The sequence below is a fragment of the Amia ocellicauda genome, chromosome 16 (genome assembly GCF_036373705.1).
Source record: "Amia ocellicauda isolate fAmiCal2 chromosome 16, fAmiCal2.hap1, whole genome shotgun sequence".
NCBI classification, from domain to species: domain Eukaryota; kingdom Metazoa; phylum Chordata; class Actinopteri; order Amiiformes; family Amiidae; genus Amia; species Amia ocellicauda.
Genome location: NC_089865.1, coordinates 26,894,506 through 26,912,820, shown reverse-complemented (window position 1 = coordinate 26,912,820; position 18,315 = coordinate 26,894,506). Strand labels below are relative to the sequence as shown.

General features: G+C 39.2%; 1 protein-coding gene across 1 annotated transcript in view; it reads left to right on the top strand.

Moving 5' to 3' along the window:
- Positions 1–77: 77 nt before the first annotated feature.
- Positions 78–18,315, top strand: part of LOC136711324 (histone H2A-like) — a 30,333-nt gene continuing 12,095 nt past the window's right edge. The window contains exon 1 of the mRNA XM_066687491.1: positions 78–138. Within this exon, the coding sequence (XP_066543588.1) occupies positions 78–138 (61 nt within the window). The remainder of the gene's footprint in view (positions 139–18,315) is intronic.

Sequence of the window (18,315 nt, the reverse complement as noted above, 5' to 3'; positions counted from 1 at the left end):
AGACAGTTTAGGTCCTTTGGAGCAAAGCCCATACCTTATTGCATTACTTCCCTGCTAAACTGAAGTCTAGACATCCGATGGTCTCCTCCGCCTACCCTGATGAAGTGTACCGCATGAACGCAGTCTCCAGGGGGGCGGGTGAAGTACAGATGGAGTAGTTCCAGAACTGATCGGCCTCCTCTGCTTCCGGCCTCTCCCCTCAAATCCAGAATAGGGAGAGGCGAGATAAAAGCAAGGGACAGACAAAGAAAGAGAAAATAGTAATTCGAAATATAATACATTTTACAAGTTCCAATTTACAATTTGGAACTAGTATAATGTAACATACCGTGCAGCACAGGAACAGGGGACCCAGTTGCGGTGCATGGTAGAGGAGGTCAGACAGGTGTGGGTCGGATACCGGCAGGACAGGGTAATCAAGGGCAAGGCAAAGACGTGATCATGGTCACAGGCAAGGGTTGGGCAATCAGGCAAACAAAGTCAAAGAGGAGGGTCCAAAGTCATGATCGGGAGGTCAGGCAAAGAATTGAGGAAACAAGGCAATGATCAAGGTAAGGGGAGAAATGCTCAGAGATGTAAATAAGACTGACAAAACTTCGCAATGGCTGGGAGTTGGTGAGGGGTTTATAAGAGGGGCATGAGATGGAAGGTAATTGGTGCTGTGGAGTGCTGGGTGAATGGGAGCTGAGGGAGGTGGGAGTGTGTGCACTGGGGATTGAGGAATGTTCTCTCTCTACACTCGCTCCCCTCATCGCATCCCATGGTTTCTCCTACCACTTCTACGCTGATGATGCCCAGATCTTCCTGTCTTTTCTCTCTTCCAACCCTCTCATCCCCTCTCGCATCTCTTCCTTCTTGTCTGCTCCCCATCTCGATCCCCTTGGAATCCACCACACTCTCTCCTTCTTCTTCCACTAAAAATCTAGGACTCACCCTCGATCCTGCGCTCGATCCAGCACATCACCACACTGACACGCACCTGCAGATTCTTCCTGAGCAACATACGCCGGATCCATCCCTTCCTCACCGACTACTCGACTACCAGTCACTGGTCCTCTCCTGCCTGGACTACTGCAACTCCCTCCTGGCCGGCCTGCCTGCAAACCTCCGTGAAGTTGGCACCCCATATAATTAAATAATCACCAAAACTATTCCATTCATTTGTGCTGTGTTTGTGCTGATTTGTGCCGCAAAAATGAACATTTGTGCTGGTTTGGTGTTTTAGATATTAAGCATTCTTTTTTGGCCTGTGTGACGTCTCTCTCACCCCATCTCTCTCAAATCTCTCCAAACCGGTGTCATTTGTTTGTGCTCGGTTTGTGCCGTTAAAACAAACACTGTGACTATTTCCCTTCCTTAGAAATAACAAGTATGATTCGGGGCTGTGACTTCACTCTCCACCCCATGTTGTCCAAATTGCTCCAAACCGGTGTCATTAATTTGTGCTCGATTTGTGCCGGTTTGTGCTGTTAAAAGAAACAATCTAACTAATTCACTTACATAGAAATAACACAATTATCTCCTGGGTCTTTGACATCAGTCATGCATTTACCCCATCTCGTCCAATGCACTCATTTCGTGACTCGTTCGTTTGTGCTCTCTGTGCAGGTTTCTTACCGTTGCTGTCATTGTTTTTTTTTTTTTATATTGACAGTTTGATTATTGACAGTAACTTCAAGCTTCAAATCCAAATCACATATGCCCTGCATTTGTGCTCGGGTAGCACCTATTTGCACTACCAACGTATTTTGAAAGTATATCAAATTCAGGTAATAGCGAAGCTGTCAGTTTCATTACTTTATATCCATGTAATAAATATATAAATGGTAATTAAATGGTAATCTACATGAAAAATCGGTTATAACGATCATCTGCTTATAGTGATCAATTTGACCCGGATGGACGTGTTTTAATTCTTTTTAACCTTTGTATGAAACGTGGGAAGTAATTGTATTAAATTATTGAAACCCATCCCTTTGTACTGTTCTGCTGCAACTGGTGTGTGGACCCCTGGATAAAATAATCTTTAGAAAGAGGTATTTCTGTAGTTGGTTGTGGCTGCTCGGGGGTGTTGCAGCCCTAAGAGTCCTGATACTCAACAGCCGAAATTCAGATGGCGTAGTGTGGCTACTTTTATAATTTTGCCTCGTCTTGCACCCCTCCCCGGGTGACACCTGTTTTAGTTCCCAGCCAAAAGTAATAGTTTGATGAAATAACGCCAACCATATGAAACCAACCTATGCTGGTTTTCTAGTCTTGGCTGGTTTAACCTGGTTTCCCAGTCTGACCACTTGAAAAGTGCACAAACCCCTTTAAAGCCAGCCGAAAGACAAGGCTGGTAGACCGGTTAAGACCAAAAAAACATCTTATGCTGTTGTAAGTTTCTTTTTCTTTTTTTCAGCACAGTATCATCTGAAATATCATTCATGTCAAATAACTTGGTAATTAGTTATGTTTAAATTACAACATGTAATCAATATTGAAGATTAAGGTATCAAGCAGAATGCAGCTTACAGCATTGCTATTTTAAATTTTAACAAAGAACAGACCACACCCATTGCTTGTGTATACTTTCAAATTTGAAGATGAAAAGCTTCAACTATCTCCATTTCATATGAAACTGTTTATCCTATCCAATCATTCCATCATCGTTGTTGCATAATGCAATAACCATTTTGAACATAAGCTGCACTTGTATCAAGTTACACACTAACTAATCGAGCAAACGGTTATTATAACTAAGTGGCCTTAATGATATATTCACTGAGGTAAAGTTAGTCTACTTTTTACTTTGAATAAACTCCTAAAACATAATGGTAATAAACGAGATGTAATACTTGGTTCAGCAATGGACCAGAACTCAAACAACATTATATTAAGTACCAATATACACCAGGTGAATTCAAACAAGTGCTACCCGAGAACAAATGCAGGGCATATGTGATTTGGATTTGAAGCTTGAAGTTACTGTCAATAACAAAAAACCAATGACAGCAACGGTAAGAAACCTGCACAGAGAGCACAAACAAACGAGTCACAAAATGAGTGCATTGGACGAGATGGGGTAAATGCATGATTGATGTCACAGATCCAGGAGATAATTGTGTTATTTCTATGTAAGTGAATGAGTTAGATTGTTTCTTTTAACAGCACAAACCGGCACAAATCGAGCACAAACTAATGACACCTGTTTGGAGCGATTTGGATGACATGGGGTGGAGAGTGACGTCATAACCCGGAATCATACTTGTTATTTCTTAGGAATGGAAATAGTTTCAGCGTTTGTTTTAACGGCACAAACCGGCACAAATCGAGCACAAACGAATGACACCGGTTTGGAGCGATTTGAGAGAGATGGGGTGGAGAGTGACGTCACACAGTCCAAAAAAGAATGCTTAATATCTCAAACACCAATCCAGCACAAATGTTCATTTTTGCGGCACAAATCAGCACAAACACAGCATGGAATAGTTTTGGTGATTATTTAATTATATGGCGTGCCAACATCATGGAGGTTGCCTGCAACTACTACCCGCCCGCTCCAGCTCATCTAGAACTTTGCGGCTCATTTGGTATTCTCTCTGCCATGATTCGCACATGCTACTCCACTGCTCTGCTCCCTCCACTGGCTCCCGATACCGGCACGCATTCAGTTCAAGACATTGACTCACCTACTGCTGTCTCCACCACACTGCACCAAGTTACCTTCAGACACTCGTCTCTCCATACATCCCCTCCAGACCACTGCACTCCTCCAGTGCCAGAAGAATCACTCTACCTCCTCTCCACTCTCCTTCCTCCAGATCCCGCTCCTTCTCATCCCTGGCCCCTAAATGGTGGAACGACCTGTCCACCGAAGTCAAAACAGCAGAGTCCTTGACCTCCTTCCGGCACTTACTCAAGACGCATCTTTTCCAACAGTACTTGTAATATTAGTCCTTTATCCCTGCTAGATAGCACTTCACAGTCTTATTATGCGTCTTGTGTTTTCGATTTGTTTTCCTCCTTGCTCCCTTTCCCGTAGCCCTTGACTGTGACCCTACATCTTGACAGTACTTAGCTTTTACCGTCCAGGATGTAGAACCTCACTTACTGTATTTGACTGTTTAAATTGTAAATTGGACTTTGTGAAATGTATTATTTTTATTTGCTTTGTTTTAGTTTAATTGAATTTGTAATGATTGATGCCTTTTACTTAACTGTATTTTTGCACTTTGTTTTACACTTATGTTGTAAGTCACCCTGGATAAGGGCATCTGCCAAGAAATAAAAATAATAATAATAATAATGATTGGATAAGAACTCCGGTGAGGATGACCTCTGGTGGCGAGGTGGAGAAGTACAGGGGAAACCGTGACATTTACCCTTACAAGTCGCATATTTACCAGTTAAATTAATGGGTTAAATCACTTTGGGCCACTGATGTCTCTGCAGATTCTTCACCAGGGGGATTTTCTCTACCAGGTCTGAGTGTATTTGGCCTGGCCCAACGTGGTTTTCATTGGCAAAAGAGCAAGTAAACATGCCACCTATGCCAACCTATCTATACAACCTATTTATTTAGAAATGCAAGTAACTGGTTAATTTGCACTGGGCCAGTGTTTTCTTTACGTTTTCCTGACAAGGTGTAAGGTCTCTATCAGGTCCCAGTGTATTTAGCATGGCCCAATGCGGTTCACAGTGGTATAACAGTAGGGAAACATGCCACATATGCCAACCCGTTTCTCTTTACCAAATGAGGTTAAACTGTTGGGTCCAGATAGCGCATTGCTGCCACCACCTTTTTTATACCAGACTAAAGGAAAAAAGGCAAGAAATCGAATACTTTATATAAAATCATAAGAAGTGAAAGGTGTACACTCCATAAACAGAATGACAACAGGTTCAATAAAATACACAATGCTCGCACAGGTATATTTCACTTGAGGGTATAAAACAACCAATAAACTTCAAACTTCAATTATTGTCACGATTGCCTCGGGGAGCTCGGGAACAGGGGACCCAAATGCAGTGCTGGAAACTTTGGAAACTGGAGTAGCACTGTTCCTTATGGTGGACTTGCGCTGCTTCAGATCTTTAAGTTTCCTTTGAAAAAAATCAACAGGCTTATCAATAAAAATCGCATGTTTTGTGGTGAAGTGCCGCCTCAGATTGCTGAGAATCTCACAGCACACGACACAATGTGGTCTTGGCTCTTCTTCCTTTCAGATGTAAATTAATCCCAAATTTAGATAATTTGGATCGTTCCGCCTTGTTGCCGTTTTCCCACACTTGCTAACACCAGCAGTGATGTCTGTATTGGGTTCAGCAGCAGAGCTAGTGTTAGCGAACAATTTATTATCCTCCTCGTTCTCAACATGTGTGTCTGATCCATCAGAGCTGCGATCAGTCCTCTTCAAGTCTTGTCCTTTCAGCCATGATATAACAGTTGATTTTTGCGAGGTATTCATTGCAGATTGTTCTATTGGTGGATGTGGCGCTACACTGTCTCTCTGAGAGCTCGAGAGCAGTATAAACACTCACGTATTAGTGCGCGCAGTACCGACGTAGCTGACAGGAATATAACAGAAATCATAAACTAATTGTATTATAATAGAAAATATGAAAACCCGTCTCAAGCTTTGTGAAACGAATTCAATAAATTACAAATAAAGAATTTACATAGATTTACTTTATTTCATTTTTAATTACCAATTTCTCTGTGCACACAATACATTCCAGGGTAGTCTGGCGTACCACCTGGGGGCACTCTGCGTACCACTGATCTAAAACGAGTTATGTCTTGTAATCCCAATGCTAAAAATTGCTTTCCCCACCCAAAACCTGACATTTGACATTCACGAATTATATCAAAACGCAATATATACATTTTAGCCAATCAGCATCGAGCTCGTTTTCAAAATAGCACTGTTCTCTGAAACAATAAACGTTAACACGATCATAATGAATACATCATTCAGCAATGCTGACAAGATATCAGGCAATATCACAAATTAGAAACCCGTACTTAATAGCAATTTGCTTTTTGGAAAGAGATGTTTCTGTCAAATAAAGGGACAGGCTAAAACGAATGACAAAACAGAATGCCCATTGACTATAATGGGGAGTGGAATGCCCATAGACTACAATGGGGAAAACAGAAGGATGATCAATATCTTCAAATCCCACACAGGAATCCTACAATCCTGAAGACACTTTCTTTAAAATAACCTAATATATAAAACATAAACGTGGTATGACATAGAATGACAGCTGCTTTCTATGGAATGACAGGCCTGGAATATAGAAAACACACTGAAAACATAGCACAAATATGTTTGACTGCCTATATCTCCAAATCCTAGACTGGGATTCTAAAAATCCTGAATCCTGAAATCCTGAAAACAATCCTGAACACACACTAAAAACATAATAGGATTGTTTTCACACACACACACACATGCACGCACCCACACACATTGATTTACAATCAGGTCTCACAAATTAAATACTTTGGAAGTTGTATGGTTTGTTGAACGGCAAGCTCCATGATACCACTTGCATTGACAACAAAGAACCATGCCCTTTCTCATTTGATTGGTTAATTTACTTTAAAAACTAAACAAACCTTATCTACCACAAACCACAAAAAATGCATAATACTTCATATTCAATTTAATAAAACCTTTTGCTTTAATATTAAAATGGAATACAATAAGAATTACTTATTGAATGTCAATTACTGTGAAGAGATGGATTAACAATATACATAAATATAAAAGCAAATAAAAAGAGAGTTAATCAGTTAATTATCATTATGCTGTCTATGTCTTTATTGCTGTTAATTGCTTATGGAAATTCTTTATTATTAATATTTTTATGCAGACACTTTATTAAGGGCTGTTTACAATTGTTTCAATATATCACATTATTTTACATACAGTTGCCCATTTACACAGTTAAAAAAAAATTCAGATAAGGTTGAACTTGCAGTGTACATAAATGTAGATGATAGTATATATATATAGGCAGTCAAACCTATTTGTGCTATGTTTTCAGTGCATTTTTGATATTCCAGGCCTGGATCTGTTTGAGCTTCAACTTGAAGGGGTTACTATTGAAATAGATGACGAAAAACATAAAATTAAAGTTGCTGTTGTTGGAATATCTGCAGAGAATCTTTCTGCCCATGCTTTAGCTGGCTTTTCTGCTTGTTTCAGTAAATTTATAGATTTTGCATGTGTCATTGTCAGTGTTGGAGTCGTTACTCACAAAAAGTAATATATTACATTGTACTCTACTCATATAAAAAATACTAAATACCTTACCTTCCCTGGGCAAAGTAATTAATTACATTACTTTTAGATTACTTTGCATTACACCCCAAACGTTGCATGATCTCACTAAACAATTACAAAGTTATACCAACACAAGCAGTCGAATAATGACAGAAACATACTGTTACCTTTTGTTGTTTTAATAAAGCACCATAGGAAATTTGTATTGCCACTTATCTCTTTAAACATTAGCATCAGAGCCCAGAACAAGTCCAACTACACATCTTTCTAAAATAAGGGATTTAGTTTAACATATAGTGCCACAAACAAGTGCTTCAGTTACTGTCATTAACAGAAATATTTTTCAAAAGGCAGCTTTGGAGTTTGAAATAAAATAAATAGCAGTTTGAAATAAATAGGACAAACAAGTGGTCGCCAAGATGGAAACTAGTGCTGGAAGCCTATTGTTCCTGTTACGATTTTTATTATTATTATTATTATTATTATTATTATTATTATTATTATTATTATTATTTAAAAAAAATTCCCTTCCGCCAAAACTTCTAATGACCTAAAACGCTCATACATGCATTAAAACTCACGAAACTCACATGTGTTGTAAACACAACTTATACCTACAAATGCAGTGAAAACTACACGTGTCGGTCACATGGTGCCGCCACCATGTTGCGATTAGAGGCGAAATTGTGAAATGCTACAAAAATCTTCTTCTCCAAAACCAACGGACACATGCATATGCCAATTCATACACATGCATACCTTATGGCCTACTGTTACGCTTGTTCATCAGAAGTTGCTCGGTCTCACGCTTTGTCTGACAGGCTGCGTTTTCTGATTCAAGCCTTGGTGCCTTCTACTCCATGCCACTTATACCCACTGTGCCACAAATTGGTATGCATGACACTAGTACAGAGTACTACCAAGGTTGTTAAAGGCGAGTTGCCCCAGTGAAAAACATGGGTGCTGTGAGCCAATGAAAAAAACATACACGCTGCTTTAGACAAGTTACACATTTCCTGCACACTGGAATGCAGTACACACATGAAACTCTGCACATGTGTGTATGCCTCTGCCTTGAAGAGAAAACCAGAAAATGAAATTGGTGGGGTACACGGTTTAGCCGTACTGTTGGATTTAACATGAATCCGCGTGCGAATATGAAAACGGCTACTACTCCAGAACGATAAAGCCCATTGCCCTGAAACTGTGCATGTATTACATAGATACTGCAATCTATCACATGTGCAAAAGGCAAGTGACTGCATGCAAGAACATGGGAGCCACCAGCAAATGACAGAGCACGTATGCAAAATACGCGTATTTAAAAAAGCATGAACTTTGACCCACAAAAAACCCCATGAGCCATATTCAAAAACTCACTAAACTTGGCAAAATATTAAATTACAATGTTATGCTTGATTGTGGTGAGTTTTGGCACCAAAGGTGACACAGCGCGCTGGTACCGATGCTGAACGCCATGTCACATGCAGCAGTGAATATCTATAAAACAGTGAATCCAAAGGTGCTTAAATTTTCAGTGATTAACACTAGTACAAACATCTGTCAAAGTTGAAAAAGCCAAGTTGATTGGACAAAAAACATGACTGCTATACACCAATGAAAATGACAGCCTCAACCATATACTGACATTCGTTATGTAGACCTCTGCCTCCATCATGAGGACAAACTTGGAAATTGCATTCTGTATCTTCAATGCAGAAAACTTGAAATTTTTAAATGTCCATAAAACGCTTATACATGCATGAAAACGCACGAAACTCACAAGTGTTGTAGAAACCACTTATACCTACAAATGCAGTGAAAACTTCACATGCTGGTGTCATGGTGTTGCTAAATATTGTGATAGGAATCTAAATTGTGAAATGCAACAAAAATCTTCTTCTCCAAAACCTAATGGCACATGCATATGCCACTTCACACACATGCATACCTTATGCCCCACTATTACGCTTGTTCATCAGAAGTTCCCCGGGGGCGCACGCTTTGTCCGCCATGTAGCATTCTCTGATTCCAGCTTTGGTGCCTTGTAATCCATGCCACTTATACCCACTGTGCCACAAATTGGTATGCATGACACTAGTACAGAGTCCTACTGGCTAGTTGCCCCAGTGAAAAATATGGGTGCTGTGGGCCAATGAAAAAAACGTATGTGTCGCTTCAGACAAGTATCACCTCTACACTGGAATGCAGCACACAGATGAAACTCAGCACCTATGTTTATGTCTGTGCATTGAACATAAAACCTAATAATTAAGATTGTGAGGTACACGGTTAAGCCGCAATGTTGGATTTTAAAATGACAACAGCTAGTACTAACCCTAAAGCCTAAAGCTGAAACTTTGCATGTATTACATAGACACTGCTATCTATCACGTGTGCAAGAGACAAGTGACTGTGTTCAACAACATGGCAGCCACAAGAAAATGACTGTGCACGAATGCAAAATACACATACTAACAAAAGCATGATATTGACCCCAGAATAACCTATCAGCAAAATTCAAAAATTATTATGATTTTTCCGCCGTTTTTTTCAATAGACTATAAAACCCAAACCGCTCGACGCAAACTCATGAAACTTCATATGGTGACAGATGACTATGTCGTGCTATGCCATATGCAATATGGAGGCCATATGTCACATGGTCTGGTGGCCATAGTGGCTTAAGTGACACATTTTGGAAAATCTATAAAAATCTTCTCTGAAACCGCAGATGGGACAGATGTGAATCTTGGTGTGTGATGTTATGTTATAGCCTGTATTCAGATTTGTTGACTTCCTGTTTAATGTTAACGATGCAACACGGGGGCACGACTTTGTCCTCTTCTCTCTCCGTGAAATCGTAACTAATGGTGACATGTTATATACTGAACCGTGCAGAAACGCTGGCTCTATCCAGTGGATTTGAAAGGGTAAAGAAAAGACGTTTACTGTGCGATCTACACTCGAAAAAACGAACCTACTTATTGAGGCGCGTAATATTAATAATTGGAGATATTTGCCCCTTAATGAAAAACATTGCATTTACAACATGCACATCGGTAATCAATGTGACAACCAAATGAAACAGAAAGTTAGCAACTAAATGAGGTTAAATGATAACTGTGAATTGAAAAGCTGCAGCAGTTTTTATACAAGTTTTTTATACTATACAAGTTTTTAGATTGATGTACACAAACGAGACTTGTAGAATAAAGTGTTTACTAATGTATTATGATACCAGAGCTATTGATATTATAACTAATTTAATTAAAAATGATACATTGAAATCAAATCAGGGTAGTTGATTTTTTGAGATTAATACTGGATTGTACTTTAACATATTTGACCACATGAGGGGGAACTTGACCATGAAAACCGATTTTATCAAAATGTGCCTTCATGTGATTTATATGATTAGGAGTCTGAAACCATACATTTCTTGACTGGAATCACCTGGAAGCCTCAATAGTTGCCTGCAACGAATAGATTTTATTAGTATTATTATGATATTTTTTCTGCCGTTATTTTCAAAAGCGTATACAAATAATACACTTGATACAGTGATACACAGCTGTGTAGAGTGATGTCATATGTAATATGGAAGCCATATGTCACATGGGCTGGTGGCCAGATTGGTTTAAGTGACACATTTTGGACAATTTTCAAATGTCTTCTCCTCTGAAACCGCAGGTACGATTGATGTGGAATTTTGTACACATGCCCTTGGCTAGATCCTCCATCAGATTTGTTAAAGGCAATATGATTGATGAAACGAGATGGTTGCCATGAGCCAATCAAATTTCAGCAATGTTTACATTGCATAAGGTGTCATTAAAAGCAGTTTTGAAGTACATTATAATCTGTTAGAATGAATGGTACTGTGTAGATGTGTACTTGGCCCCCTGCATTGCTGCTTACAGCTATATTTATTATTATTTATTTCTTGGCAGACGCCCTTATCCAGGGCAACTTACAACATAAGTGCAATACAAAGTGCAAGAATACAATTCAGTACAAGGCATCAAACATTACAAATTCAAATTTACATTAACAAAGCAATTCAAGATAAAATACATTTTACAACTTCCAATTTATACAGTTAAGTACAGTAAGTGCGGACATACATACTGGAAGTAAAGCTAAGTGCCGTCAAGATATAAGGTCACAGTCAAGGGTTACGGGAAAGGGAGCAAGGAGGAAATCAATCAGTAATGCAAGAAGCATGATAAAATGCTATGAAGTGCTATCTAACAGGGATTAAAAGGACTAATATTACAAGTAGTGTCTGAAAAGATGTGTCTTGAGTAAGCGCCGGAAGGAGGTCAAGGACTCTGCTGTTTTGACTCTGGTGGGAAGGTCGTTCCACCATTTAGGGGCCAGAGATGAGAAGGAGCGGGCTCTGGAGGAAGGAGATTGGAGAGGAGACAGAGTTAGTCTTTTGGCACCGGAAGAGCACAGTGGTCTGGAGGGGATGTATGGGGAGAAAAGGGACTGAAGGTAGCTTAGTGCAGTGTGGTCGAGACAGCAGTAGGTGAAGGTCAATGTCTTGAACGGAATGCGTGCCGGTATCGGGAGCCAGTGGAAGGAGCCGAGCAGTGGAGTACCATATATGAATCGGGGCAGAGAGAATACCAAACGAGCCGCAGACTTCTGGATGAGCTGGAGCGGGCGGGGAGTAGTTCCAGGCAGGCCGGCCAGGAGGGAGTTGCAGCAGTCCAGGTGGGAGAAGACCAGTGACTGGACAAGCAGCTGAGTCAAGTAGTCAGTGAGGAAGAGACGGATTCAGCGTATGTTGCTCACGAAGAATCTACAGGTGCGTGTCAGCGTAGTGATGTGCTGGGTGTAGGAGAGTGCAGGATTGAGGGTGACTCCTAGATTTTTAGCTGAAGAAGAAGGAGAGAGTGTGGTGGATTCCAAGGGGATTGAGATGGAGAGATAAGCAGAAGGTGAGGAAGAGTGGGGGAAAAACAGGAGATCTGAGTTGGACAGGTTGAGCTTGAGGTGGTGCGAGTGCATCCCGGCAGAGATAGCAGACAAACAGGAAGAGATGCGAGAGGGGATGAAACAGTCAGAAGAGGGAATGGACAGGAAGATCTGGGCATCATCAGCATAGAAGTGGTAGGAGAAACCATGGGATACGATGAGGGGGCCCAGGGAGCGAGTGTAGAGAGAGAACAGGAGGGGGCCCAGGGCCCTGTATCATGATCACAAATCAATAACATCGCATGTGGCATCAACTTTTATTTTGAATGGGATTCCTTTGAAAAATACCTTTGACATCGCAATTAATGGATCAGTTGTATTAATCGCTACATTTTGTAATGTTGAAAGGTTTGTATTTCTGCAGTTGGTACAGCGTCTATACTTGAATTACCATTAACATAGTTATAGCGATAATGAGGGATTACAAATATAATTAAAATATACGATTCTTCATGGGATTGATCACATAAAAATTAGCCTCTGTTTTAGATATTTTAATTGTTTTAAGATAGTGTAAATAGGGGAAGCTAAAAACCATGACATTTAAATAATTTTGAGATAATTTACAAGCCATTTAATTTAAATCCAGGACAAATATTTCATATTTGTGTGTATTTTAACAAAAAAAAGGAATGTATTTCATTATGACAGATTGTATTGCAGTACGATGCAGTGCTTTCTCCAGCAGGATTTTCATGATCTTTTCAAACACTCTTAAATGTCTTTCTGCTCCAAGCAACTAATCCCATGTGGCCCAAGGTAAACACACATATTCCTTCTTGGGAAAGTTTCTACCGCATCTCTTGCATCAAGAGCTGCCGCTACTGTAGTTACAATTTCCAAATGCAGTGGCATTGCGTAAGGGACGTCACTGTACGTGCCCCAGACCAGTTTGTGACTCAGGCGGTACGATGTACGAAACTGTGCCTCCTGAAACTAGTTTGGGCACAGGTGGAGGTGCAGCTGAGCCCTAGTGGAAACGCCCTGAACCGGAACAGCCATGCTGAGGTGCAACTAAACTTGGCTAGTGGAAACGGGGCATAACACTGTGCTAAATACAGTTCCTGTTGCTCTGTTAGACCCTGCGTCCTCTCCATTATTACTGCCATTAGTGACAAACTCCAATAAGGAGGGCAAACGAAAAGGCCATATCATTACAATATGTAACAAGACATTTTTTTTTATCAGTAACTGTAATATTATTACTCCTTTTGGAACCATACTACATACTACAAGAAGTAATTACATTACTGTAACGCATTACTTAGTAACTTAGTAGCATGTTACCCCCAACACTGGTCATTATAATGATATGTCTGATAAGATAGAAGAGTCATGTGTTCTTCGTATAGCTGCATGCCATCGTTACCATTGACAATGTGTACAAAATAATCCTGAGAATAAATCCCTGTATGGTGTGGCTGGACATTGTCCCTTCAGTGATTTACCAGATTTTGAAGTGACTAAAGCATTTCCCCCTGAGGTGATGCTTGACTATTTTGAAGGGGTTATTCCCCATGTGCTGAAGCTTATTTTCCAGAATCTTCATACAGAAAGGATTGTCACACTTCAGCATTTAAGCAGCCAGTTATGAACTTTTTAATTTGGCCAAAATGACAAAACAAACAAGCCTGTTTTGATGTCATCAAGAGTGCTACAGGAAGCAGGTATTGCTGGAAAAGTGGTAAATTACTTCCATTTCTCTTTCATAGCTTTGTCGTTGACGAAGGAGTTCATGATGCCCATGGCCTTGGAAGACATGCCAGTGTCTGGGTGTACCTGCTTCAGCACTTTGTACACGTAGATGCATAGTTCTCCTTCCTGGACTTTCTGCGCTTCTTGCCGCCCTTCACTACCGTCTTGGTCATGGCTTTCTTGGAGCCCTTCTTGGGAGCAGACTTCGCTGGTTCAGGAATTGTTTCGTATTATTAGAAAATCCAAAAGAAAATGCAAATAAGATTGTTAAACCCAAGAAGACCGTTCATTGGTTCGCATCCCTTATTTTATGACATTTACTTTTGTCTGCTTCGCTCTGAGACATACAGGGTGAACAGAACTAGTTTAGACTGGTTTGCCAAAAACCCTTTCCAACACATTACGACTGAATTTATGAGATGTATATACATTTGCAGAAAATCAAATATTTAAATACATGTAAATGTTAGTCTTTATTTTTATTTACATTTTACCCCCAATATTACGATTAATACAGTGAGGGAAAAAGTATTTGATCCCCTGCTGATTTTGTACGTTTGCTCACTGACAAAGAAATGATCAGTCTATAATTTTAATGGTAGGTGTATTTTAACAGTGAGAGACAGAATAACAACAAAAAAATCCAGAAAAAAAAGTTATAAATTGATTTGCATGTTAATGAGGGAAATAAGTATTTGACCCCTTCGACTTAGTACTTGGTGGCAAAACCCTTGTTGGCAATCACAGATGTCAGACGTTTCTTGTAGTTGGCCACCAGGTTTGCACACATCTCAGGAGGGATTTTGTCCCACTCCTCTTTGCAGATCCTCTCCAAGTCATTAAGGTTTCGAGGCTGATGTTTGGCAACTTGAACCTTCAGCTCCCTCCACAGATTTTGTATGGGATTAAGGTCTGGAGACTAGCTAGTCCACTCCAGGACCTTAATGTGCTTCTTCTTGAGCCACACCTTTGTTGCCTTGGCTCTGTGTTTTGGGTCATTGTCATGCTGGAATACTCTTCCACGACCCATTTTCAATGCCCTGGCTGAGGGAAGGAGGTTCTCACCCAAGATTTGACTGTACATGGCCCCATCCATCGTCCCTTTGATGCAGTGCAGTTGTCCTGTCCCCTTAGCAGAAAAACACCCCCAAAGTATAATGTTTCCACCTCCATGTTTGACAGTGGGGATGGTGTTCTTTGGGTCATTCCTCCTCCTCCAAACACGGCGAGTTGAGTTGATGCCAAAGAGCTCGATTTTGGTCTCATCTGACCACAACACTTTCATCCAGTTCTCCTCTGAATCATTCAGATGTTCATTGGCAAACTTCAGACGGGCCTGTACATGTGCTTTCTTGAGCAGGGGGACCTTGCGGGTGCTGCAGGATTTCAGTCCTTCACACTGTAGTGTGTTACAAATTGTTTTCTTGGTGACTATGGTGCCAGCTGCCTTGAGATCATTAACAAGATCCTCCCGTGTAGTTCTGGGCTGATTCCTCACCGTTCTCATGATCATTGAAACTCCACGAGGTGAGATCTTGCATGGAGCCCCAGACCGAGGGAGACTGACAGTTATTTTGTGTTTCTTCCATTTGCGAATAATCACACCAACTGTTGTCACCTTCTCACCAAGCTGCTTGGCGATGGTCTTCTAGCCCATTCCAGCCTTTTGTAGGTCTACAATCTTGTCCCTGACATCCTTGGACAGCTCTTTGGTCTTGGCCATGGTGGAGAGTTTGGAATCTGATTGATTGATTGCTTCTGTGGACAGGTGTCTTTTATACAGGTAACGAGCTGAGATTAAGAGAACTCCCTTTAAGAGAGTGCTCCTAATCTCAGCTCGTTACCTGTATAAAAGACACCTGGGAGCCAGAAATCTTGCTGATTGATAGAGGATCAAATACTTATTTCCCTCATTAACATGCAAATCAATTTATAACTTTTTTGAAATGCGTTTTTTCTGGATTTTTTTTGTTGTTATTCTGTCTCTGACTGTTAAAATACACCTACCATTACAATTATAGACTGATCATTTCTTTGTCAGTGGGCAAACGTACAAAATCAGCAGGGGATCAAATACTTTTTCCCTCACTGTATCAGGTTAAAAGGTGAATATATAAACTTGCATTACATATAGATTCCCGCCTTGCATTCCAAAAATGTTCACTTTACAAATGATATAAGAACAGTGATTACAAGTTTCGATTTGGTCTCGCTAAAACTTTTTACGTTTGAATCATTACATATATGACAAATTATTTGTTAAATTCTGGTGAAGCCTTTGTTTTGGATTATGTGTTTAACACAGCCAAAGAAATTATAATTACGTATAAGTAAATATAAAGAAATATACTAAGGCACTAAATCTGTGGTATGTAACGGGAGTGCTTTACCGGTATCCTCAAACACTGTATCTATATTCATCATTAAATATGTACCTATATATTGAATATTACATATAGCAGCCTATATTGCAATTAAAACAGGAATTACGTAGTTCTATGCTGGAACTTAAAAGTAGCCAAAAAATAAAACAATAAAATAACACCTCTCAAAAGTAACACATCATACTGTATATTATAGCAAAGCTAGACACAATGCACAAGACTGTATGGATGATAGATAAATGACCAAACAGTTTGTGTTTAGGGAAACAAATATAAATACACATACAAGATATAAATCCAAGCCCTTCAACTGAAAGTGTGGGCGGCCCTTATTGAGAAATTATACAAAAAAATGAAAATGTGTTAAATGGCTTTCAATTCAAAACAGTTTCACAGTAACCCGTAGGCTACAAAAACTTAACAATAATTGGGCGTAGAAATATATAATCTAATTTATGTAATTAATTAAATTAAAACCTTTATTTAACCAGGTAAGGGCATTGAGAACAAGTTCTCATTTAAACGGATAGGTTTTTTTCACCAATTGTAAGTTGTTTCATTTAATTTTGTATTATAATGCAATGTTAAAACTTTATTTGTTTCACATTAATATTATTCTTTCTCAATCACATGTACAACGTTTTTTAATTATCTGAGTTCTGGAAATCCTTCGTTTTTTTATAAAGTGGTAATAAAGTGATATTATTTAGACAATTATTGTATATGTGAGTACGTTTTGCGAAATTAAATGTTTAATACACATCTCTTTTTGGCGCGCATAACTGTCCTTTTATATCAAGGTGCAATACATACATTTAACACCCGATGGAGACATAGACAGTGCTATTCAAAGCATTGCTCATTTCAAAATCTTTCCAATTATCCAGAAGTGGTATTCATGAGACGGGTGTACAGTATCCTATTACAAGTACTGTATATTGAACACTGTGTATGACGTAGTAAAAACAAACAAACGAATAACGAGTTAATTCATAAATATAATAATATTGACTACTTCTATAAATGACTTCTATAGAGGTCCGGAGCTAGTTAAGGCCGACGCCCAGCAAGAGGTTAGCCAGACCGGAGTATAGGTTTCTTTTTTTTATTCTTTACAAGACCTCGTCTCGCAAACCAACTACCGTTAATAAAATAACGGAACGCTCCGTTTACAACCCATCTGTGGCTTCCTGGTTTGTCTGTCTCCCTGTGCACTAACCTTGACCCCGTGTCAACACGTCCCAACCCCCAGCCGTGTTACAATATATATTTATATTGTTTTGAATTTCGCAGTGAAGTTTCCGTAAATCCAGTCCCTTCTGCCTCACAAACATGGTGCAATAGATCATGTATTTGTTGTAAATACTTATTTCCCTCATTAACATGCAAATCAATTTATTACTTTTTTGAAATGCGTTTTTCTGGATTTTTTTGTTGTTATTCTGTCTCTCACTGTTACAATACACCTACCATTAAAATTATAGACTGATAATTTCTTTGTCAGTGGGCAAACGTACAAAATCAGCAGGGGATCAAATACGTTTTTCCCTCACTGTATATATATATATATATATAGTATTTTGTTTATAGTGTGTATATAGTTTTTGTAGTATATATATATATATATATATATATATATATATATATATATATATATATATAGTATATAGTTTATCGTTGTAGTTTGTTATTTATATAATACACGTTTCTACATTTATATAAGGCCTTGAGATTTCAGTTCATACTCCATATAACTTTTTTAACCATTTTTTTTTACTGTTGACAGAAACATACAATACAAACTACTTTTTTTACGTCCCTCCCCAATGCCCTCCCACGTTCCCCCACCATCTCAGCTGTCATCAGTAAAATAAACTTAAAATAGCTGTGTAAAACTACATTAAAATCGGAAATAAATTAACAAATAAATAAATAAATACTAAAAACATAAACGAATAAATAATAAACAAAAT